Source organism: Podarcis bocagei (assembly GCF_964188305.1).
Source record: "Podarcis bocagei genome assembly, chromosome: 11".
NCBI lineage: Eukaryota > Metazoa > Chordata > Lepidosauria > Squamata > Lacertidae > Podarcis > Podarcis bocagei.
This window is the reverse complement of record NC_138136.1, coordinates 45939752-45965635: the sequence shown is the minus strand read 5'-3', so window position 1 is coordinate 45965635 and position 25884 is coordinate 45939752. Positions and strand designations below refer to the sequence as shown.

General features: G+C 41.0%; 2 protein-coding genes across 11 annotated transcripts; one reads left to right on the top strand and one right to left on the bottom strand.

Moving 5' to 3' along the window:
• The first annotated feature begins 1802 nt into the window (after positions 1-1802).
• On the top strand, positions 1803-25271 carry CCDC152 (coiled-coil domain containing 152). 10 transcript variants are annotated; one of them, XM_081213199.1, is made up of 11 exons: positions 3151-3309; positions 6110-6205; positions 6882-6987; positions 10742-10810; positions 11618-11682; positions 13474-13576; positions 13972-14099; positions 15341-15427; positions 16179-16266; positions 24149-24243; positions 25251-25271. In XM_081213199.1, the coding sequence occupies exons 2-11, from the start codon at positions 6143-6145 to the stop codon at positions 25254-25256; spliced, it is 810 nt and encodes a 269-aa protein (XP_081069325.1). In that variant the 5' UTR covers positions 3151-3309; positions 6110-6142; the 3' UTR covers positions 25257-25271. The 10 variants fall into 10 exon arrangements, with proteins under 10 accessions (XP_081069323.1, XP_081069324.1, XP_081069319.1 ...); XM_081213197.1 differs by lacking the exons at positions 3151-3309; positions 25251-25271 and adding an exon at positions 1803-1825 and having other exon boundaries at positions 24149-24281; XM_081213198.1 differs by lacking the exons at positions 3151-3309; positions 25251-25271 and adding an exon at positions 2704-2727 and having other exon boundaries at positions 24149-24281.
• SELENOP (selenoprotein P) lies at positions 16363-22854 on the bottom strand. Its single transcript, XM_081213212.1, has 5 exons — positions 22705-22854; positions 21571-21780; positions 19946-20158; positions 19079-19196; positions 16363-18243 (listed from the first exon to the last, which is right to left on the bottom strand). Exons 2-5 carry the CDS (start codon positions 21771-21773, stop codon positions 17980-17982), a joined length of 798 nt encoding a protein of 265 aa, XP_081069338.1. The 5' UTR covers positions 21774-21780; positions 22705-22854; the 3' UTR covers positions 16363-17979.
• Positions 25272-25884: the final 613 nt, after the last annotated feature.

Sequence of the window (25884 nt, the reverse complement as noted above, 5' to 3'; positions counted from 1 at the left end):
ATCATTGCATATTTTATTGCACAAACTTTACAGAGGTGGAAAACACATTTAATATTTTATTCTTTAACCATCACAATGGCCACAGGTGTCATTTCTGTCCTGTAATCCTCAAGTATGTAAGTGGGGCTTAGAGAGGGCACGACTGACAGCCACTATCTGAGAAAATTCAAGCGGCACAAGCTCTTCCGCCTACTTTGAAAAGTTGTGGAGAAGAGATGCCCCCTGTCCCACTCCAGCCCTCCACTCTCATCCCCGGGGAAACTGCAGCCTCAGCCAGTGAATTATCATTGGAGACATTTAAGGGCCAAACTAGTTGCTAGCCAATTGTGTTGATACAATGAGTATGCACTTTTAAAACAATTTAAATAGTCTTGGGAAAACCTATGCAAGGATTTTACTTTGTCACTCTCTGCCACAGTCTCAAGAAAAATTGCCCCTCCTAAACTGCTACTTGTATTTAATGGGACGTCTCCATTGGTACCTATGAGAGCTGCCCTTGATATGCAAATAGCAGCTTTGGAGAGGATTTTTTTGTTGTTGGGACTCTGGCAGGGAGAGAAAGAGTTAAGCTTCCTTTTACCACTGCGATCCCAAGGCAGCTGAAGCTTTCAATACACTCTTACTGTGTTGGGTGCTCCTTTGCCTACACGTCTACAAGTAACTTAAGGATTTTGCTTAAAAAACAAAGTAGAGTTCAGGAGGACACAGCCTACGCAATGCCAACATTTCCTAATGTTGCACAGAAGGACGAGTGTTTCTTCCCCCTCCTGACTTGACACTGAAAGCACACTTTGTTCTTGCATTTCTCAAAGCTTCATTTTTACTGCAACAGTGTACTTACTGGCCACCCTCTGAGGAGTATATCATCTCCCTTGTGTCCATGTGTGAGTCACAGTGGTGAAGCACACATGCTAGCGCGCACAATGAGCAAACACGTGAGGGGTTCACGGGACTCTGCAGACTCTTCCTGCCTCTTTTGCCAACATGGACAACAGCCATGCACAACCACCATCATAATCCATACATTTGGCCAGTGTGTGTGAAGACGGAGGTGTTGATGTAAGGGTATAGAGCTACTACATGCAAGGAGGTGGTGGTGGGGAATCCTGCCACAATTAGTTCCCCCTCTTGCATGGAACAGATCAACATGCATGCACCAGCATATATTTAAACCTTCATATACTGGCCACTGCAGTGTGCAGGGCTAACAACCCTCCTGGTGTATTATTTGAACCCATGGGGAGGGATTGCCTGAAACCCACCCATCTCAGGTACCCCTGGGTAACACATTGCTGTAGGCTCTATCCTTTCTGCAGTACACGGTATTCATTGACCCTTACTGTTCAAGAGAACCCTCCTTCAAGTATCGCCGATAAATGATCATATGGAGATAAACAATCACATTGAGGGGGGACAGGGACATAGAGCAGGGTCATGTCACATCTGCAGTGTCTCTGCCCCATTGCTGGAGCAATGTTTGCAAACAGGGAAGCCTGCCCGAAGCATATGGGTGCTTTCTGCCATCTGAATAGGGTGGTCATGGGTCTCAGACTGTGTACAGACTAATGTAGTCCACAACTGTAGTTTTTCTCAATCCATGATAATTCGTCCTCAACATGCTGCTTTGGATCTACATTTGTTCTAGATCCTGCCATCCACAAGAGTGGATGTGGTTACTTGATACCATTTGAAACTTTCCACCTTGATTAGCTTATCAACCACGTCTTTTCCTGCGCATGCCCCAGCTGAGTGAAGAAGGAAGTATATGCCCACTCACAACATCATTGGGCAGGTCTGCATCTGTCTTCAGATGGACACATTGCAAGTAATGCAGAATCAATCTGCAACAAACTGTTGTTTTTTGGAATGAAACCAGTTTCTCCAGAAGGAGCGAAAAATATGCAATAGAATTAGACTGTGTATGGACTGTACGGGGGCGGGACAATCAGGCTACATTAAATCTAGAAGACTTATCACACAGGCTTCCCCATCTATGAGGGTCATCTGAGCCTCCCTATGGTCAGTGATCTTTTGTACGAGAAGAGGGTGGTTAAACGTTCCTTTAATTTTATATGTGATATACTAGTTTGATGGTGTGCTCTAAACAGCATCCTGGAAGCCTTCCCACTGCTGGACTTAACTCCCAATTACTTGGCCTGCCATTTTACAGGGTCATTGGCTGACAGTTTCTGACAACAAAGGCCAAAATAAAGTTATGTCCACAACACAAGCAGAATAACAAATGTGTTTGCTTTTTTTTTGTCCCTAGAATCTCTGGCTAGCAACAATTAAGCTGGTTCCCTGCAATTTGTTCAATTAAGCAACCTTGAAAGGTGTCATTTAGCATTTGCAAACATTAAAATATGCAGTCACTTGCTTAAGCTTGCAAGCAGGTGTTCTAATGAGCATAATTAGTGTTCCCTGAGCTTAGAAAACAAACTGTTGGGGTTGTGGAGTTTGCCGCTTGTGAACATGCATATACAGACTCAATTATAAAATGACATTATTGGCCGTTTTAGAAAACAAGGCTTCCGTTGCCAGTAAGGAAGCCACACAAGATTAGATTCTCTTGCTTAACAGCTGCTCAGAGGGAGGATCCAATCTTTTGCAGTGCCAGTGCACCCCTCGACCTTTTCAAAACCTTACTTTAAGGGTTTCCTTTCAAATGCAGCTTTGATAAATTGCTTTCTCCAAGGAGAAGTGCTAGTTTCCAAACACGTGCGCAAGGTACTGCGTTCCGTTCTAAAAATATGTGTGAAAATTAACAACGTTATGAATTTTATGCGAACCAGTACTGTCTTAAAAACAAAATCTATGCAAAGAAATGGGTTCTGAACAACAACAACAAAAATCTATCATGGGAATTGGGTGCTCGGAACCATAGCTCTATGAGGGACAAACTACAGTCCCCAGAATTCTTAGGAACAGCATGTGCTTTAAATGTATGGTGTGCAGGCAGCTCTCTTCTAGAAAAGTGCAGGTAAGTTTCTTTCGGGCGCAGCTCAAAACCCAGGCGGGGGGTGTCCATATTCCTTTCCCAACCACTTGGAATGTGTGGATGAACCTATTATCAGGCTAGCACAGGGGAAACACCCCTCTCGTTCCATTTAAGCCATGAGTGGTATGCTCCATCCTTTGGTTCCTGAGGCAGAGATTTTTCCCGCCTTTTCTGGGGAGCAAGCTATGTGGGTTTTCTGTTGAGAGGGAAGCAACTGTCACTCTGAGGGAAACGTTCTCAGAAGCAGTTTTGTGGGAATTCTCTTTGTAAAGGGGAACCTGTCTCAGAAAAAGTAATAATAAAAAATATAGGTAGCGGCTTAGTTTTGCCCTGGTTTTCAAGCCAACTCTGCTTCCTATTTCCGACAAGTCACTTCAGGATGCCAAAGTTCCTCATGGCCCAAACACCAACCTCCCCTCAAACTTGTGTCTCTGAGTCTTCAGTCAATGCGTACCCTCCCTCTTCCCTATAAAATTTGTCACTCCATACTAACACATTCACTGACTCTGAAATATATTCTGAACAAGTATATCCTTTTGAATACTGCCAGCAGAGGAGGAAAACACCAGGCCAGCATGCTCTTCTGCCTTTTAAGATACCGTACTTTCGATATATAGAAATAAGGTGGTGGTAAAGCATCCATTTCTTCCTTTCTTTTTTATGTAGCTACCACCTTTCCTCAAAAAAACCAACAACCTAAGTTCTTACATGGTTCTTACCTCACAAATTTTTGAGGCAGGTTAAGAAAATAGGGATTAGGCTAAGGTCACCCACTGAACTTTCTGGCTGACTATGGCTAAACATGATCACCAGCTCATTGACACAAGCAAGGCCAAACAACCTGCTTCTAAAAGAACCAGTTCAAAATTCGTCAGCCTCACTCACAATGCATGATAGTCCTTTCTCATAAAAATAATGCATCCATCTTATTGTTCCTTGGTTAAACTGAGCCATGCTTTTAATGGGAGGATAAACAGGCATTCCTAGTGATTGACCAGTGATGAAGGTTTTGCTTATTTGTTTTGTTCCTATTTAGGATTTTGAGTATATAAAACTGGTCCAGTAATCTTGCTGTTGCTCTGGAGGGATAGTTCATTCCAGAAAGAAGTGCCTTATGCATTTGGACAAAAATTTCAAGAAGAAAATCTACAAATGCTAGCGATCAGCCTGGCAGGGAATATCTTTGCCTTCCCTTGGGGCAGCTTTGGCTGGTGTTGAAGTGTTTGCTGCCGCCATGAAGATAACAAGGCATTTAAGTGAGATGAGAATTACAGGGTGTTTTGTAAATTGCAATGCCATACAGAAAAATATAATAGTAAATAACAAGATTCTGCAAAAGAATCACAGTTCTCTGGTTCCCGTAAAGACTAATACACTTGTTGCGGTGTATCAAGATTATTTTTGGCCATGAAAGCTGGATGCCACAATAAATAACAAATCACAGGGCTCTGGCTTGTTTTGCTGCTATAGATTACAGTGGTACCTCGGGTTACATATGCTTCAGGTTACATACGCTTCAGGTTACAGACTCCTCTAACCCAGAAATAGTACCTCGGGTTAAGAACTTTGCTTCAGGATAAGAACAGAAATCGGGCTCCGGCGGCGTGGCGGCAGCAGGAGGCCCCATTAGCTAAAGTGGTGCTTCAGGTTAAGAACAGTTTCAGGTTAAGAACAGACCTCCAGAACGAATTAAGTACTTAACCCGAGGTACCACTGTATAGCACTTTATACTTTTCATACTCCAGAAAACCCTGCTGTCAGGGCTGGCCCAAGACATTTTGGCACCTGAGGTGAACTACAAAATGGCACACACACACCCTGCTAGGCAAGAAGCAGGGACTGCAGATCTGCATCCAGAAAAGGGACAGGGAATCAAATCAACCTTACCCTATGGTTGAACTGGGAATCAATGGTCATTTTGGGGGGGGGGCGCTCTGAATCACACTGGGCTTAGCAGAGTTTAGGGACCCCAGAAAGCAGCCCCCACCATTTTACAGGGTCACCATGTTATAAAGGGGCTGTTAAGTACTTCTGGCCTCTCTGAGCATAATTTATAAAGTGCAGGAAAATATTAATAAGCAAACGTATTTCCCAGATTTGGGGAATCAACTTCTGCGGCATCCTAACAACCTCACTCAGAAACGGACCTCGCAGAAAGCAAACTTGAGGAGCTGTTTGTTCCCTTCCCTCCGTTTCTTATCATCAGATAGTTATTCCTGATGTTTGGTTGGAATCTCCTTTCTTGTAACCTGAAGCCACTGGTTTGAGTCCTACCCTCCAGAGCAGGAGAAAACAAGCTTGTTCCCTCTTCCATGTGACAGCTCTTGAGATATTGGAAGAGGGCTATCATATCTTCTCTCAAATCATCATGAAGCAATCACCTATTTTTTAGCTAGGGCACATCATTATTATTGTATGAATGGAGTAGAGAATCTTCTTCAGTGTGGAGGCTGAACTCACATCTGGACAACCTTCAGAGGGCCACATGTCAGTCATGAGCTGGTTAAGAGGGCAGAACATTTAATATAAATTTTCCCTTTGTACAGGCTAGTTTCCGTGCACTCAAACACCCCTCTCTAGCCTCTAGCCAGGCAAGCAAGAAGCATTATCAGAATTCAAGGACACTCAGGCAAAAGCACTTAAGGAGCTTGTAAAGAAGGGCCCGTGAAGAGCTGGGCTAGGGAGAGTTCCAAGGGCCAAACAGAGAGGCCTGAATAGCCCCAATTGGCCCCCAAACCTGAGATTCCCCATCTCTGTTGTATGAAACGGTTGATATAAAATAGTGTGATTTGACAAGGGAGGGAACATAGCTCAGTAGTACATCTGCTTTGCATGCAGAAAGCCCCGGGTTCAGTTTCCCAGGCCTCCTCCTCAGGCAGAGCTGTCAATGTCGCTCCCTAGTCAGTAAACAAGTCAGTAAACATTACTGAGATAGGTGGACCAATGGTCTGACTTGATCTAAGATAGCTTCCTATGTTCCTGTGCCATCCAATGAGTTCATAGCTGGGAAGGGCTTACAATGCAGCAAATGCAATCCTGTAAATGTTTGCTCAGAAGTTTTTGCTATCTGTTGTTGTTTTCTTCTCTTTAAATACACTGTATATTACACAGGAGACAGCCGGGCAATTGTGCAGCTAAGCAGTCATGAAGAAAATCAGTGTGGTGAATCTTGATGCACTTTTAGAGGGCTTTTTAAATATAGAAAAGGTAAGAAGAGTATAGATCCTTTAATTGTTATGCCAATGTGTACACACACACACACACACACACACACACCTAGTGCTTTTTTTCTGGGGGAACGCAGGGGTACGCATACCCCTAAACATTTTGTGAATCTTTGTACTTTTCTCCATTTACTGTATTTATTTTTCCTGATTTGAACTATAAATTGGTGATTTTCTTAAGTCAAAATGAGAGGACCCCTAAACATTTTTTTAGAAAAAAGCACTGTATGTGTGTTTAATTGTTTTATGTATGCAGTTGTTATACACACACATACCACACCACACATATACATATACATCTATGTATATGTATTGTGAATCGCTTTATGATGCCTCATGGGAAGTGATTTATAAATGAAATAAATAAATAATACAAGAAATAATTGCAAAATGAAAGACAGCTTTAAAAAAAGAGTAAAGTACAAAAGTCAGCAGATGAATTCAGACATCACCCAAAACACAGCTGTAGGTTCTCTATGAAACCTTTCCATAATTGCTCTGAGGTAACTTTTTGTGGTTAATGCTCTCAGGTCTCTAATTAATTGTTGCCTAAACAGCATATGGCTAGACTTTATTGCCCAGGCCCTAGAGCGACTGTGAAGATGGGAGGGTAATGTTAAACAATTTGTTAAATTTTGAATTCTCAACTTTTCTTACAGAAAATATCAGGGCTTCATGGAAAAAATAATATTCTTAGTCTTCAGTTAGATGAAACAAACAAGTTACTGACAGCAAGCCAAATGAAGGAAGAGTCAGCTAAAGAAGGTAAGCATTCCTTGGCATTGTTTTTATAACCACAGATTTGATGAGGTGGACTTGTGCCCATTAAAGTTTATTCCATAATAAATTTGTTAGCCTCCACAGTGCTACATGGCTTTATGTTGATTCTGCTGCAGCAGACTAACCTGGTTATCTCTCAAAGTTTATTAGGTATATTAAGATAACCAAGCTCTCCAGAACACTTCATCAGGTTAGACAGTAAAAAAAAGGGGATAGGCAAAAGATGTGGCTGATGATAATGCCGTGAGTCTGCATCTGGTCAAAGTCTTAAAATAGAATGTGGGAGAAGGCAGCATACCCTCCAACATTTCTCCAATGAAAATAGGGCCGTCCCATTCCATAATGATAATTTTACCATTTCTACCCCACACATCTTACTTGATTGCCCCAGACACTCTGGGCAGCTTCCAACATATATAAAAACATAATAAAACATTAAACATTTAAAAAAAAACCCTTCCCTATACAAGATTACCTTCAGATGGCTCAGGGGCTGGATAACTCTATACCCTCCAATATTTCTCCAATGAAAATACGGGTATCCTAAGGAAAAATGGGACATTCCGGGATCAAATCAGAAACTGGGATGGCTTATCTAAATCAGGGAGGTCCCTGGAAAATGCAGACACCTGGAGGGTCTGAGGCAGCTGACACTCAAATGAGACTCTTTAAAGTGCTGTGCAGGTATCATGTTGGTACCTACAACATGTCTGCTAGGAAGAAAAATAGATTCTACGTATCTGGATATATGAAAACTGAGTGCTGTCCAAGTCTATTAGCATCCTTAGGTGAAACACTAGGAAGTTTTAATATTAACAAAGGTGAAAATTAATTTATATACTATGGTAGGTAAAAAAAAAAGTCTATAGAAGTAAAACTGTAACTTAGCAGTTGTGGAGATGTTTCTTCTAAGAATAAAGCCTCTTTTCTATTGAAAAGCAGTTTATGACCTCAAACATATGCATTCATGATGGTGTAGATAAGTCGATAACCTGTGAGGAGCTTTTTTTTCTTCAGTCCAATCTTTTGCAGGTTTTCTTGTAAGTAAGCCCAGTGAGTTAAATGGGACTTATACCTCCTAGGTAAGTGTGCATAGAATAGCAGGTCTTGTGTAATATATCACAAGAATAATGGGTCGCCTGTCTTTACTGCAAGAATTCATTTCACAATGTAAAAAGTACTAAAAGTGTGAAGCATTTTAGGATGAATGCTTAAAATCAATTATATTTTTCTGTGAAGGGCTATGTCTGGATTATATCTTTTGTAAAATAAATGTTATTTCGGTGTGTCTGATCTTAGTGATCTGCAAATCTGCAGATGAGCAGAGGACTGTAATGTGGGGTGGGCATGGAACAATTTACAGCCTATGAAGCATGCTTCAAATGCTAGAGCAGACTGGGGGGAAACTGCCTTTAATCATAGATATTTTGACATGGCAAATGATATATTTGACCAACCATTCCAACTTCTGCTAATACAATGGCTTTTCTTGTGAAGAAAGGGAATGATATAAAAACACAATGACAGCTTTTGACTTATTAAGCATTGGCCTGGTTTTTTACATTCCTGATTTAGACAGGGACTAGCAAGTCACTGGAGTCCTCCATTAAATAATGTGATGGAAGCAAGCAATGCAGATATTAATGCAATCTTCTCCATAAATTAGGGCTGCTGTAGGTCTGAGGCGTCCCTAGGTAATAAGCTCCATATTTCAAAAAGTTCTGCCCATTATACACTTGATCCTCCAGCTTTGCCCATCAGCCTCCAAATTCTACCGTGGCTTTGCCTGCCCTGTTCCAGGGCTAGTTAGCATTTAAAAAAATATTAAAAGTTTGAAATAGGATATTAACATAAGATAAGTATCTGATTATGGAACAGTGCTTCCTGTCTTGGTTGCACTACATTTGATGCATTCCAGATTTAAGACCAAAATATGTGCCTTATTTTGCAAAATGGTATTGTGAATTGGCATTCTATCCTGACATGTTTTCCTTTGACTTTATTGTTTTTGTTAATTGTATTGTTATGGAAAAAATAAAAAATCAATAAAGGTAAAGGACCCCTGACAGTTAAATCCAGTCGCGAACAACTCTGGGGTTGCAGCTCTCATCTCACTTTACTGGCCGAGGGAGCCAACGTTTTTCCGGGTCATGTGGCCAGCATGACTAAGCTGCCTTTGGCAAAATCAGAGCAGCGCACGGAAACGCTGTTTACCTTCCCCCTGGAGTGGTATCTATTTATGTACCTGCACTTTGATATGCTTTTGAACTGCTAGGTTGGCAGGAGCTGGGACCGAGCAGACATTAGCAAAATAATTTTGATGGTGAAAAGTGCTGGATAGTCTTCCTAAAGTAATGCTATCACATGATTAATTGATCTTTTTAAAAATCAACTAAAATTTCTTATCCATTAAGTCTCTGTGTTAATAAAACAATAGCAATGAAGGCAGAATGTTTTTAATGTAATGCATGTGTGCACTACATCAGCCATAATTGTGGGGGCCGGGCACCCACAAAGCCAATGAGAAAAGCTGGCAGGTGGAGGGGTTCTGGGATGCTGAGGCAGGGTCTCTCTGTCTGTCTTGGTGTCTGAGTCCCTCCTCCTGGAAAAGGGTGCCTCGCTGGATGCGGAGAGAAGGAGGAAGAGGAGCCGCTGCCACCAGCCACTGCAATGCGGACATGTAATGTCACACGCACATGTCTGTACATAGTGCGTGTGACATCACATGCACTATGCTCAGGCGTGTGCATGGGACGTCACACTTCTGCATTGCGGAGGCAGGCACCCACAATCCTGAGGGCAAGTTGGCAATGGGGTGCTCTATTTTAAAATAAAAAAGTCAAAACAAGGAATCAAAATAGGTTAATAATCTCCAAGGTGTGTTTTTCCAATATGTTCCATCTGGGAAATGGTTTGGAAACTAGAACTGGTGCAAAGGCATTGGCTATTCTCATCTAGACAATTTTGCAGGGGGTGGGATTAGGAAGAGCAGGGCCACTGGAGCTTTTCCTATGAGGTACAGAAAAGATATCAGTTTAATATGAGTTGTCGCATACATTGTTATGTGGTAAGTAAGGGAAAAGGAAAGAGAATGAGTCTATAATGCTACTTGGAGATGTTCCTCTGTACATGCATTTCAATATAAAGCAGTGCTTTGTATTTTTATAAGTATAGAAGCCATGAACGATATGTGGATGCCAGAGGTCCATCTTGTGTTCACTTCTTGAAACTGCAAGAAGCCCTATGAAACTTGAGAACACCTCTTTAAATGCAATTATTTTGCTGATTCTTAAATAGCGGGCAAACTTGTAAAATTTCAATGATGTCTACAAAGAAGATGCATGATTTAGAAAGACAGCATCCTGTATAATTTTTTCTTCATTACACCAGAACAAGGAAATATGTATTGCTGATGACTAAGATAACTTTGTGGGTGGCGCTGTGGTCTAAACCACTGAGCCTAGGGCTTGTCGAACGGAAAGTTAGTGGTTTGAATCAGGGTGAGCTCCTGTTGTTTGGTCCCAGCCCCTGCCCACCTAGCAGTTCGAAAGCATACCAGTACAAGTAGATAAATAGGTACCGAGATGAGCGCCGCAACCCCAGAGTCGTCCACGACTGGACCTAATGGTCAGGGGTACCTTTACCTTAAGATAGCTTTGAATGTTATGATGCAGTTTAATAATTATTAAATTATTGCAGTAATTCAAGTGTACCAATTTCTCTTTTTTCTTTTTAAAAGAATGTGCTACACTCCAAAATGTGATTAAAGGTCTCCAACAAACTATAGAAAACCAGTATAATTTGAGAGGTAAAAAAAAGCAAGCTGCAGTGTTGATGTTGTTCTTAATGTGTTTAGAGACTGCTCTTGTGTGGACTAGAACACAGTATTTGGAATAGAGCTTCCAACAAGGGTTGACTACAGTATGCATATAGATATGCATAAGCAAAAGTAGTTGTATTTAGGCATCTCTATTAAACTTCTTCAATACAAGTTGCATACAGCTCAGTCTTGTGTGTCTGGCATAGGGTGCTGCTTTGGTTGAAAACCTCTGCTTGTGTGTCATTGGCAGATGTTGCACAAGGTTATTTTCATGTCATTATCCATTTTTTTGCTGTCATAGTCACCTGGGTGGTTGCGGACATAATCCAGCACAATGCTGGTGAGTACATAGGTTTGGAAAATGACAAGGAGTTTATAAAGTTCCTGACTCTCCCACTTCTTACCTCTTTTGCTTACTTGCATAGACATTTATTTAGTTATTCAGTCTGTTAGTTGCTTTATATCAGAGAAAGTTTCAAAGCAACTTAACAAGATAAAATGCAAACTGGTAAAATCAATAAAAAGCCAAAGAAAAATATATACCATACAAAATTCCTAAAATGATCATCCAACAATAGAATAAGAAGGGGAAGTTATCTTAACTTTTTTAAGGCCCCATGCATATACGCTCTAGCGAGCATTCAAGATGTCAAGGGCTGTTATTCAGTCCATATACACCTCCCTCCCTCTTTCTTTCTTTCTTTCTTTCTTTCTTTCTTTCTTTCTTTCTTTCTTCGTACAGAACATGTACAAAATTATTCTTCCAGTCTGACTGTCAACAATTCCCTTACACAGATGAAAGTGAGAGACTGAAGAACACAGCTCATAATTTAGAAGAGAAACTAAAATCCCGGGAACAGGTGAGAGCATCTATCTTCAAAACCTTAGGTTTCTTTCTATGGAAGGCTGTATGGAGAATCAACCTACTTTCTAGAGAGAGGAGTTGTCTTTTGACAATTTCTCATTTTGATTTTTTCCCCTTATATCGGCATTGTCATCTTCATTGTTATGAGCTACTTGACAATAATCAGATTAGAGTGTTGGTTTCAAATACTTGGTCTTAATTTGTTTTTGGCTCATCTTCTGACATCACAAACACTTGTTCCCATGTATCTATCCAAAAGAGCAGGGTAATATATTAACTGCTTCATTCCGTGCGGCATTATACAATCATGGTGGAAGTCACAACCATTTCAATACGTATAATCCTGCATAGCAACAATAAATTGCAAGTGTGTAATCTCCTTCGTTTTGGAAAGGAAGGACCACAGTCACATGGTATGCTTTTGAATGCAAACCCAGGTTCATCCCCTATTAAAAGGGCTTGGAAAGACACCTGACCAAGGAGTTTGTCTAGTAGTCTGATGGGGCATATAGCATTTTTACATTTTCTAAGTCTTTTTTCAAGTTTCATTTAAAGTTGTAAGCTGCAAACAAGTTCAGCCAAAGTAATTTTGTTCCACTGACAACTGGAGTAAGGCTGCAATCAGTCAGAAAAGTTGCACAGGCAGTAAAACATGGCTTAGTTACAAAATGGTAGAAGTTCCCCAACGGTTGGTAAAGCCATGCAGCTGAATTGGAGCAACCGCCTCAGACTTCCTCACGCATCAAGTTCACAGGTAGACTGGGTGGTAACAAAGGCTTGGTTACCTATATTCTCCCAAGGTAAGGGGAAGTGACATAGCTAAGCCTGGTGGGACAACTTACTCTATGGTATTAACACCTTCGTGCATTAATTCTACTTAAGAATGCTGGTTATATGAGGCTCGTTATCCCACAGATCTTCCCTTGCTGGTGATCTTGCTTGGATAGAGGTGCTGCAACCGATCCAGCAGCCTCATTTCCTCAGGCTGCTATGATTCCTTCACTTCTGCAATCTGAAGGCAACTGGTAGTTGGAATCAAGTGTTTTTTTCAGCTGAGAGCCCAGAGTAAACTCCTCTTTGGCTACTCCTCTCTGGCCAGTGGATAGGTCCAGGCTGGTCTTCACCTTGGCATGATGTTCCTGGGAGGTACAAGTCCAACCAACAATCTCCCAGCAGCCCTCTAGCCAATGGATGGATTAACCATAGTGAATGAGACCATAGTGTGCCTTCCTCCTGTTCTGCAATCTCACAGGCACTGGTAGTTGGGCAAGTATAGTTATTTTTCCGGAAGGAGTGGGAAAGCAAACAAGCTTTGTGGTGTGTGAATTGGCCCCATAATCTGGGGGTTAAATTAACTTAAATCCAGTTGTTGCAGCTAAAGTTGTGCTCTTAAAGTAAGACTTATTGAGCTAAAAAGGACTGATTTTTTAAAAAAGATTGTCACTGTAAACTAGGTGATGGGAGAGGCTGCATTATTCTTGTTCTATAAATGGAAATCAGACCTTGGATTCTCTGGCCTCTGAATGAATTCATTACTTCCAAAGTTAATTTTGAAAGGAGTGTTGGCAGTTCAAAGACATGTCAAAAAGAAGATTCAGGGAATTTTGTGGCAACGGAAATTTGTTTAGACAGATCAGTTGCTTATTGTTTTATAATCTCTGCTGCTGGAAAGCTTTATGCTACATTATATAGTCTCGAGATTTTAATTGCATTGTTATTTTAAACCACCTAGAAAATTTGGCTATTGGGTGTTTTGTTTTAAAAGATTGCTTAACTCAATTTATAGGAACATAAAAATATGGTTGATAGACTCATGAGAGAAATTGAAAAGAAGGAGGAGGAACACAAGCTTGAACAATGGAAGCTGCACTATGATGTGAATAAAAAATGTAAGCATAAATTGTGTACACTATATGTGAGTGATGCTGAGATTTCTCATGCTTTAAAGCAAAATATTTGGTACTACCTATGGTAGTTCTTTTTCACTAATGAACAGTAGTCTTGGAATTAACTATGGTGGATAAATTCCAGCTTATCTGGATCCCCTAAAATTGTTGTGTATTAACCAGCATCACCTTTGATTAATCTGCTCCTCCAATGTTTTTTTTAAATAATGTTTACATATTGATTTTTTGTGTGTCTAAAATTAAAAAGTTTCTTATTTATTATCCCAGCTTTTCTTGCAAATGTTTTGAGTAACATTTTCAAACGTACAGCTTCTCATCACCTTAAAGCCATTTGATTAAATGTAATGATTTTTTACATTATTTTAATTTTGTTCAAGTTGAAGCCATGGAGAAAGAGCACAAGCTACTAATAGAGAAAAAAGATATGGAGATTTTAGAATTAACTAAACAACTCAGAGCACAAGAAAAAGAAAAACAGGATGAGATAATCAAATTGCAAATAGAGGTACAGTATGCACTAGAAACTCAAGATAGAAGCCAGAAGATAAAAGATTGGGTCTGTTTTATAAAGAAGTATATGCAAATACAAGTCGTAACTTGTGAATAGGAAGTATAACTTTTAAGGAAGAGCCTAGCTTGTTGTTTTACTGGATAAATGATAAGAGCCTTATAGCAGGCTGTTATTTTGCCATAATTGAGAATAATTTCCACTGAAATTAATTAGATGTAATCTAAATAAATGAGTTTCAGATTGAGCTATTAGAATTATGTTGCTTATAATTTTTGTTTCCTTGTTATATTTATGAAAAAGCAGTGGGAGCAAGAAAAATATTTTGAAGTGTTGGGTTTTTTTTGCTCCTAGCAGCACTGAAAATGTATTCATACTTTGAATGTTTTAATATCTACCTTACCCTCTTTTGTCACATGGTTGCAAATTTCCCCACTGTCTCCTATGATTTTAATTATAAATTTCAAAACAGGCATGACCCAGGCAATAAATTTATATTACATTTAACAACATAAGAAGTACCCGGCTGGATTAGACCAAAAGTCTATCTAGTCCAGCATTCTGATCCTACAGGGGCCAACCACATGCCTATGGGATGTCCACAAGCGGGATTGGAGTATAGCAATGCTCTCGCACTCCTGTCCCCTAGCAACTGGGGTGCTGAGATGCACCATCTCTGATACGTAGGTAGTACAGCCATCATGGTTAGTATCCATTACTGGCTTTATCCTCCATGAGTTTAATTCCCTTTAAAGCCATCCAAGTTGGTAGCCTTTACTATCTCTCATGGTAACAACGTCCAGAATTTAACTATGCACTGTGTAATACTCAATCTTCTCAACACCATGCATAATTTATGCACCTCTCTCTTATCCCTTTGGAAGCTACACCCCCCCCCCAAAGTTCAATAGCTCCAGGTAGCCTTTTCTCCTGCAAGTTTCTCCAGCCCTGTGGTCGTTTTCGTCACCCATTTCTAGCTCTACAGTATCCTCCTTGCATTATGGTGAACAAAACTGTACACAGTTTTCCAAACAACCCTCTTAGGTAGATTAGGCCCAAGGGGGTGCTTGGCCCAAGGTAACCCACTGAGCTTCATGGCTAAGTGGGGATTAAACCTGGAGTTCATCCATCCTAGTCCAGTATACCACACTGGATCAAGAGTGGTTAAAGTAGAATTATTTGTATAGGTTTTTCCTCATCCCTCATTATCAACATACTAACATGTGTTTTTGTTTCAGTTCAATGCTGAATTGGTAAAGCTTCAGACCAAAATGCCCAAGTCCTATCCAAATCCCACTTCACTGCCTCAAAACATTTACAGAAGGGTATGTTTTCCAGCACTTTCTAATATCTAAAATGTCTGTGTTTCATTAAATACTTGGATGGCGCACAGTATTTCTGACAATGAGATTTGACTTTAAATGTTTTGTCTTGCCCTCATCACTATATATTAATATCTCTGAAAGTGTAACTCATTGGCCCAGTTCTCCTATTCCTCTGATGAGTGCCAACCATTGCGAAAATCCCCTATCTAAAAGGGCTTCTCTGTTCATTTTTAAGACTGACCTAATCTATATGCACTCCCCCATTTTTAATGACATGTAAGCACTGTGTACACATGCATCAGGGTGACATTGTCTGCAATTCCCATCCATTTCTGTAACACTGAAAAATATGCAATAATTAATGTACCCTGGTTGTGGTATTTTAAATTTCAGGCTTTGCAGAATTATTAAATGAAGCTTTTAAAATCCCTTTGGCTGTAGAATAGAAGTGGCAAGATGGGTACAGAAAGAAATGTAGCAACTTTTGAGCATCAGGAGGTGCTTATCATAGGTCTCGTCCTCATTGTTTGTGCTATGTTTTAGGCAAAAAATATGGAGTTAATTAATTAAGTGCTCTAACTTCCAGTGGGACCACCAAGCTGACTCAGTGCCTGGATGTCATATAATACACACAAACTTTTGAAAAGTATTTGAAGATTTTTTCCCCAAAAGCAATGACACCTTTGTTTATATACACTTTCTGGGAACCAAGTTCTAATGGGAAATAAAGCATTTGCTTTAATCTTTGCAGAAGCTTCAGCATCTTCAAGAAGAGAAGAATAAGGAAATTGAAGTTCTCCGTAATACCATCAGAAACTTGGAACAGAGGCTTGGCAAAGGTGAAGGTGTCCATTTCAAATGTTGACAGTTTTGAGAATTACATGAAAACACAAGTTGTCTGTTTAGGAAGTGTAACTGACAAGTATCACAAGAGGTTAATTGCTTGTTTTGGTTTATTAAAAGTTCTCTTATCCATCATCAACAAAACATGCTTTCCAGTTATATTCTTAACTACTTTCATGCTTAACAAGTGTTCACCATAAAAAAAAAATCAAGTTTGTAGGGCAGTGACTTTCCCTATGAAACCATCATGAACTATAGCAAGCACCATCTAAGCAATTCCTGTGTTGAACATTTTCTTTCATGCCTAAATCCTCCACACACAAACACTCAAAAATTCATTTCAGAAAGACAAGGTGTTAACAATGAGACATACTATTTAGCTAAAGAGAAACATACAAGCTTCATTAATCTGTTATAAAAGTTACCAAAACCAGTCCAAGAATGACAAACCAACAGGAACTGTGAGATAGATAGATCAAGACTTAAATCTGATCAACAGATGTTTTTGACCCTGTTCCTGTTTCTATCACAGCTTCACCTTGCACCCCAAATGCATAATAGCTCTGATACTTAGCTTTGGTGGGACCTTCACAAAAACACAAAAAGATTCATAGTCTATTTTGCCACAGGATCTTAAATGTGCTCATCCAAAATCTATTACTTGGCTGTTAGAAATTCTGGCAAATCCCTTTGTTTGGAATATCAGCCATCACACACAAACTTTAAAAGTACATCAACTTCTACAATACAGTTTGATCATTAAGTGGCTCTAAAGTTTTAGTGGGGGGAAATTCACATTTTTATATATTTACTTGGTTTTCAAAAACACACACCAAGAGTTGTTTTTAAGTAGTTAACACATCTTTACTCTCCTCTCCTGTTCTTGGTTGCTATACATCAAACAGAAGCCCCTAGGTTATAGTTTATGCTTCTGTCTTCACAAATGCAAGCAGAATGGTAGAAGAGGAAACCAGAAAGATGAGGTAACTAAATGTAGCAAACGCTTTAAATGGGCACTGAAAAACAAAAATCCGTACCATTACGAGAATTTCCTTGTTGTTTTTTTAAAGGCAAATCAGCTTACCCAAACAACTCAGTACAAAGCCAATTAAGCAATAGCACTCAACTACAGTTGCAAAACATGAAACTCAAGTACTCCGGCTTAATTGGTTCGTGGACTGAGCTGCGTAAGTTGCTTTCTTTCAGACATTCACGTAACGGTACCAGATGGGAAGCTCACTGATGTAATAGTCACTCAATGTATTTTAACTCTCTTTGGCTCTTGCCAATAAGTGCTTCCAATCAACTTGGAAAAATCTGATGATACCAATGCCTGCATCAATGAATGCATTCCACATTGAGGACTCTTCCCTAGTGTCTTAAGATGCTTAGTTTGTTTTTCAGGCTCAGTTTTCTGCCCTTTCTACTCACTGTCAGGCATCTGAAGTTGCAAGCTCACCTGCTGCTGCTGGCTGTCAAGCAGCCGTTGGCAGTCGTCACTGGCAAGACTCAATGACATTCTCTGCCAACAGCTGCCCACGTCACCTGCAGGAAGATGGCAGCTCACCACGACAGTGTCAGGAGGCTATGCTATTCAGATCTTCAAACAGCAAGTGCCGACAATGTCAACATCAGTTACCTGTAGTGGGCTTTGTCAGCTCCTGCCAGTTTCAGCTCAACTGCCTCTGGCAAATAGCATTCCCCTTTCGTCAAAGCCTCTTTCTCTGGGGGGGATCCTCCACAGCTGGTTGCTGTGAGGCAGCTTCTACGACATCCTCACTGCCTGCCTGACCACCTCTATTTTGATGGCGCCGGTTGTTATGCCGATGCCCATGTCTACGGTGATGGGGTTTCTGCCCTTGATGGCCAAGGGGAGGTGACTGGTCGTGCTGAGAGGAAGGAGGTTCTGCCTCTTCTGGCTTCTCATCTGGCTTTTTTGAAATGTTCCTGCATATTTCTTCAATCTCTGGTGTCTGGAAGGAAAAAGTGCAGACAACATAAATGCACCCTGTTTCGGTAGACAGGTATGTGGCTCCTTAAATACATATGCAAAATATTAGCCGATTCTTATATACCTGCTGTGTAAAATTTCAACCTTCAAATTAATGCCCTTATATTGAATGGCGGTAAAGCATTTAACAATTTTCTCTCTCCATAGTAACTTGTAAAATTTCACGATACTACGATCAACACAAAACCCGTTAAGAAAATGCAGGTTTCAGCTCTTTGGTATCATGCGGGAGGCATTAAGAAGATGAGACTTTCTATTTGCATGATGGCTGTAGAGCCAAAGGGTTGTATCCCATGCTAGCCCTAGTATCAGTAGACAAACTGAAGTCAATGGACAGGACTAACTTTGGTTCATTAATTGAAGTGAGTCTACTGTGAGTAGGATTTCATTGGCTTCAACTCACTCATTTTATTTATTTATTTATTCAGTTATCCTGGCTTTCCAATGAGCTTCCAAATGGGTTTCAGGAGGGCTCCCATACTTAGCTCCAGAGATGGAGCCACAAAGTGCTTTCCGGTACAAAGTTTGTCAAGACGTGCCTGCACAATGGTTCAGCAGTAGGGAATATGTAAGTTAGAATCCAATGGTGTGGGAGTACTTCGGCTGCATGCATTATAGCAGGTTTCCACCACAAATTAAGCCCATAGCAGCCAAGGACCTTTCAAAATTTTCAAAAATCGCATTCAGAATATAAGCTAAAACATGCTTGATCAGGTTTCTGTTTATTCAATTAAATGCACACACACACACACACACACAATGGGAAAAGAATATTGTAAAAAAAAAGAAAAAAGTACCAGATAAGAGCAGTTTCCACACTTGGATTCACAGTATGTGATCTGAATGGCTTCTTCCACATATGGAAAACTCAGAAAAGAGTAAGGCAAACCAAGATGATACACTAGACGGCCACACCTAGAAAGAAAGTTACCTGGGTTTTAATATCAATGTGAAATAAATTCATAGGGTGGTACTGTATTCAACTATTAGTCATATTCATTAATTTCAATGCATCTACTTGGAATAAAACTTAAGTTTATTACCACCCATAACGTGGAGCTTTTTAGAAATGAGAAATGAATTTCTGTTGTGCTAGATGTCCAGTGTTCTGTTATAATCCATAAAAAAATCTATTGCAAGCATTTCACAGCTGCCTCAATCCTATATAGCTAGGTTGCAGGGGTGGAAATGCCATTTGCACGGGCTCTTACAACAGCAAATCATGACAATTTTTCTCCCTGTGAGCATGTTTCTGCTCTCTCCAGGCACCCTCTTACTTCTCAAGCCTCTTTTAAGAGTACAGGGAGCTCTCTGCCAATAAAAACCTTCAAGAGCAGCAAAGTTTGTCCTGAGGCAATAAACCCATGTCTGGGTTGCAATGGGGACTCACATAAATGAATGTGCTTCCTTATTTTCAAAATCAATACACATACCTATATATTAAAAAGTAGCATGTGCAAGGGACAGCTAAGCTACCAGAACTCTTCTCCCTAACATACTGCTATCTATGTGCCTGTTGGCTACAACCTAGTATCCCATTTATGGTGGAAATAAGGTTGATATGGATGGGAAGCAGGGCCTTCTCAGCCCTATTCTCAGTGCTATGAAAAACCTTGCCCCATGAGGTTCATTTAGATCTCCTAGCTTTTCCTTTATATACAGACCTGTCATAGATGAGGAAGTCATCCTTCTTTCCATTTAGTGTAGTCCAGACATCAGGTTGTTTTGCATCCTGCTGGTATACAGGAATGTGCTCCGAAACCTTCTCTCTTAGATGGTTATACTTCAGTTGGGAATGGTGTCCTTGGTGATTGATCACAATAAATGAAACATTTACCAAGCCATCACTTTCAAGCTTCAGTTGCAGATCTTCCAATCTAATAGACACACAGAGAGAAAAATGAATATTTTAAGTGCACTATCCTCCTTCAGGACAGTTTATATTGTTTGTTAAGATGAAATGGTGGCTTCTCAGAATCTATAAACTCCCACTGTTATTACTGGATTTATTTGTCTCTGGACAACTTAGAATTTAAAACAAGCGATCAGCATACAACAACATAACTGTAAAATATTAGTTGTGTATGCTATCTTCTAGGGGTGTTGTCAGAAATGAGTGGCACTGACCTTTTATGGATAGTTCAGATTACCACATATGTGGCTCTGGAGGTATTTGCAATGGAGTTTGTTTGCTTGTTGTGATTGGAAAACAGAACATTTGGCTAAGTGGTATTAATATTATTGCATGTGAAGATTTTAAAGACATGTGGGACAAATGTGGTTCTTGTCTACTCAAAGAATTTAAGATTTTAAAATATGTCCTTGGCAAATCGCTTTACTGTTTAATTGGTTGTATTAAAAGTAAAAAAAAAAAAAGCAATTGCCATTCTAAAGGCTTTTTCATATGTCTGCCAAAAAAGCCTTTGATCCATCCCCTACTCAAAAAGCACTGTACTAATGCTTGAAAATTAGTAGCAATATGCTGCTTTTTTAAAAGTGGAGATAATGTGGAAATGGATCAGTCATTTTCCTCCTCCTTTCTGTAACTGTCACAGAAGCTGCAAACTGCATGCCCTTGGAGGACAATAAACTGGAAAAGCAGAAGTTAATTTGGCAACTCAGGTTTTCCTTGCTCACTGCAGCCTGAACAATCTGGGTCTCTTTTGCAAGGCACCAGCAGTTCTGTCTCCCACCGCCCCCTCATACAGTATAAGGCTTTGGAGGTCATTCACCCCAATCTGAAGAATGCAGGGCACTGTGGACTTTCACACTCCTAATATCTGAACAGCTGTATTTTATTTACTAAAGAAACAATACGTATAAGAAGTGGAATGATTCGATGTCCCCCTGAAGCTAGCCAAGGAAGTTTATAATGGGACAGTGTGCAAGAGAACTATGAAGTCGTCAAAGCACTAATGACCTCTGCTATATAATCCCTGTGAAACATGTGGTGCTCTGTTGCTTGGGCACTTTCTGGTTTGCTTTTGTTTCATCCAAGCTCTGGATGAAATCCAAAAACGAAAAAATGAAGCTTATAGGAGGAGTTTTGTTATTACAAACAGCAGTACAGAATCCAAGCAGTGAAGCCAGAAATTTCAGTTTGCGAGCCAAAAATAACTTTTATAACAGAAGCACTTCGGGGAGTCATGGAAAAGTAGATACACCATAAATCTGAAAGAAAATAAGGAGAAAATCCCACCTCTGTCCTGTATAAACGTGCCTCTTATTTTTGACAACAAGATCCGATCTCCCCCACCAAAATGCAGGTGCAAACATGGGGTGTCCTTACCTAGAAGCCTGCAACAGGCACATGAATCAGCTGGCTTGAAGAAGGGCTACCACCGTGACGGTACCCCTGGAATCCAGCATTGGATCTTCTTCCCCGATTCGCCATTCTGGAGCCTCTCTGCAACGGCTGCTGGCACCCTGGCTCTCCGTCCCTCCTCCTGGGAGGAGACAGAGAGCCAGGGCAAGTCCCAGGCCAACCCACATGGCAGAGCTTTGGCAGAAAAGAAAAGAAAACAAGTTGAATGCTTCACCCACAACCCCACCGATCACAGAACATGCCTCCTGCCCCTGGCCCCTCCAGAGCAGCAGAATAAACAGACTCCCAATAAATCTGTCCCACTTCTTGTTTTCAAAGACCCACCCCTCGCCTTTCCCTTTCTTTGGGAACCACTGCAGTTATAGCAAACAGCTGTTTAAGTTTGCTATATTCAGTTTAATTGAGACAAATGTCAAAATTCAAAGTGTGCAATCATTCCCCGTTTGTATTTATTTAAAAGATACAAGGTTGTGTTCAACTAACTTTTACTCTGGTCTATTCCAGTGGGTCTGGTCTAAGTTAGCTGTCACCATTAGTTTTAATGGGTCTACTCTGAGTAAAAGCCAGTTGATGTCAACCTCCACTAAAACTACAGTGTGTTTGGAAACCACGGGACTCGCACAACAGCCTGATCCTATGCATATTTACTTGTGAGTAAGGCTGCACGAGAGGGGATGCCCATTGCATAGACTTCTTAAACTGCAATCCTATGTAAACACTTTCATGGGAGCAAAGTGGACTCGACTGTGCTTACTTCTGAGTAACCATTAATAGGATTGCACTGTTAATGTCAAGCTTTAACTGGTTTCCCCCCTTTCCCCCTCTGTTCCGGCAGCTCTGAACCCGATACATTCTGGAAGAATATATATATATACTGTATTCTTTTCCGAAAACCCCTTTATGGAAACAAATAACCAAAGCCCGACAACTCCCCCTCCGAGGAGGCAAACTTGGGGAATCACACTTTGTAAACTAAAGTATCCCTTTGCGCGCGCACAATATATATAAAACCGATTCCCGATTCAACACACAAAAAGACAAAAAATGACTTTTGCAGAAATCGGAAAAGCGAATTTGACAAGGAAACAACAGACTTACCCGGGCCCCACCCTTCGCTTGGCTGCTCCTCGACTTCGCTTGTGTTCTCTCCAGCTACACCATGCAAAGAAAACAAATCTAGCTATCTAGTTAGCAGCTGCAGTTCTCTGATATTTATACTCCGCCTGTTTATCACTTGCAGGCGTGGTTCAAAGTTCAGGGGACTCTTTTGCAATGTCCTTGCAAGCTCCCTGGAGCGAAACCTAGCCAAACGTTTGTTTTCGTTAACTAACTGGAAGTAACAAGAGCTTTTCCTGCCGTCCTGGGAAAAAGAAATGTGCAGGAAAAGTGGCTTTTTTGGGTGCTGCAGTGTCCAATCTCCCCCCAGTAACTCCGAGCTGGTGGTAGAGTCAAAACGTGTGTGGGAAGGACATTAATTCCAAAAAACTTATTACTGTACTTGTTTTTAAGGAAAGGAGTATCTGCTGAGCCCGCAATTTTCGTTGTGTCCTTGCCTTGGCCCGATGCACACCCTTTCCTGACATGGGAGCCTGAGCAAATTTCCCTGCCCAACAGCTGGCTTTTGTTTGTATCAGCCTACTTTGAAACCGATTGGCAATACTGATCCAAAGGTTCACAAAGCCTTGGGTGCAGGCGAGGGAGACCCAAACACTCCCTAGGGAGGTCTCCACTGGCTGCATTGCTGTTGTTAAAGTGTGATCTGCAACAAAATATTGCAGTATGAAATTGCCATCCCTTCTCCAGAATACACCTTTCTGTTCTCCTAGCCCAGAGACCATTTCATGTGCACTGACCATCTTCAGTCCTAAGCACAGGCCAGGCGTCTGCAACCTTTAAGACAAAAAGAGCCACTTGGACCCGTTTCCGAAAAAACAAAACAAAAACTGGGAGCCGCAAAACTCGTCATTATAAAAATAACTTTTTTGTCACTTTTTTATTATTTCTTTGTTTGACCCCTCAGAATTACTCCTCCTCATAGAAATAAACGTTAAATTAACAAGTTCCCTTTTTGTGTGTGTGTGTTCACTCCCCTTCAAAACAGTGACCAGCGTACATGCCCCCTTTCAATGCAGTGACCAGCGTACATGCCCCTTGCATGGGCCCCCATGCGACGTCACAGCCAGTACAGCGCCCGCCACAGTGGGGAGTGTCGGGGCGCACAATGCGCCTCCTCCCCTCGCTAGTATCCACCCCGGAGCCACGGCAAAGGTGTAAAAGAGCCACATGCGGCTCCGGAGCCGCAGGTTGCAGACCCCTGGCATAGGCACTCAAAGAATGGGTTAGCTAGGTTTTTATTACTGATTTTTATGTTGCTTTTCACAACCAAGGAAACTCACTACAAAGAAATTGAAATGCAAAAAAGAAAGAAAAATGCATAGCAAGCATATCCATTAAAACAAGGTTTACTTCAGGTGCCAAAATGTATTGAGCCGGCCCTAATACTCATAATAATATCATTGGGATTTATTTATTTTTTCATCAGGAACAAGGGCGGGCAATGACAAAGCACCACAACTTATTTCACCGAAAGTGATGATGTCGTCTCCCGGACACAATTTGCCATTCCCTGCGTTCCAGGTAGCTAACATTTTTCTCAGATAAACCCACCAAATAAGGTAAGTTGAGGAAGAGGTAGGTACATTAGCACACCTGGCTAACAGTCCACATGGCTAATTTTTATTCTGAAAAATTTTGAAGCCTCTTTTTTCATGACCAAAAAGAAAATGTCCCAAAATAGCAAGCAAGCTTTTGAGTCCACCAGAACACTGCTTCAGGCTGGATGTTAAATGAAATAGGAGGGATGGCGAGGAAAAAAGGCCATCTTGATACTGATGACATAATGTCTGCATTGATCAGAAGTGCATTTTTGTATTGGAAGGGGCATAGTTCTGGCGATTGCCGTGATGAGTGCCTACTCTTCGGAATGTACCACTACACCACTGTTTTTCATACATGGCAATCAGGCTCTCTGGGCCTCTCTTGTGCTATTTGTGTGCATGTGGGGCAGAATGTGGGGGGCGTGGGGGGCGCTGTGGGTTAAACCACAGAGCTTAGGACTAGAAGGTTGACGGTTTGAATCCCCACAATGGGGTGAGCTCCCGTTGCTCGGTCCCAGCTCCTACCCACCTAGCAGTTCGAAAGCACAAAGTGAAAGTCGATAAATAGGTACCACTCCGGCAGGAAGGTAAATGGCGCGGCCACATGACCCGGAAGCTGTACACCGGCTCCCTCGGTCAATAAAACGAGATGAGCGCTGCAACCCCAGAGTTGGCCATGACTGGACCTAATGGTCAGGGGTCACTTTACCTTTTTTTACGGGGCAGAAAGTAGCTTAAAAGCAAATGCACATTTTAGCCACTATAGATAAAATAGACAGACAGGAAAAAAATTAATGCCAAACTATTGCTATAATTAGGGGAGAGAGAGAGAGAAATGATTCTTAAATGAGCAATTTTTAGTCTGAAGGCAAAGCGCCCACAGGTCCCTGATCTGAAATGTGCCTCTGATCTGTACTGGGAGCACTGAAGTGGCTGGTTTAAACATGCTTTTTTAAAAAAATATTTTTATCCTCGTTTGTGTGTCAGGTGTGAACTGAAAGCATCCTCTTCCTTCCATGATTTGCTTTCAGAGACAATCATCAAATGAAAGCAAATGAAATCTCAGAAAGAGAGAGTGCGAGAGAGAGTGCACTTCAGACAACTAATGCCACTGATGTTCAATATTCACTGTCATTTCTCATTATGTAAGTTTTCCATTGGTTGTCTATCATCTGGAAGTGACCCTCTGAGAGCTCCAACACACTGTGAGTCACACAGTTGGGAGCACCATGTCCTGTTGCAACTTGACCCTTTAAAGGGATTCTAGGAATGGCACATCCTTGTGCCAAAATTAAGAGGAAAGTAAACTCATGGTGAATTTGCCTGGACAAAAATGTGTATTTTTGTTTCAAAGTCTATAAGCCATTGCTTTTCTCCAAGGGCATGTCCAGACATCCTGTTTATTGTGCACTCATCCTGATTTTGTCTGCAGGCATATTAGATGCTGGCTATTTAATGAGCATTGCAGGTCAGTCAAAGTGAATGTTATCCCACACTTCCCACTGCATTTCCCCATCACTTTTCTTACCACAAAGTCTGATATTTGGGGGCAAAGCAGGTTTGTTGCACAAGACCTCCCAATTGCACAGCCTGGATTTGCCAGTAAGTGATTGAATACTAC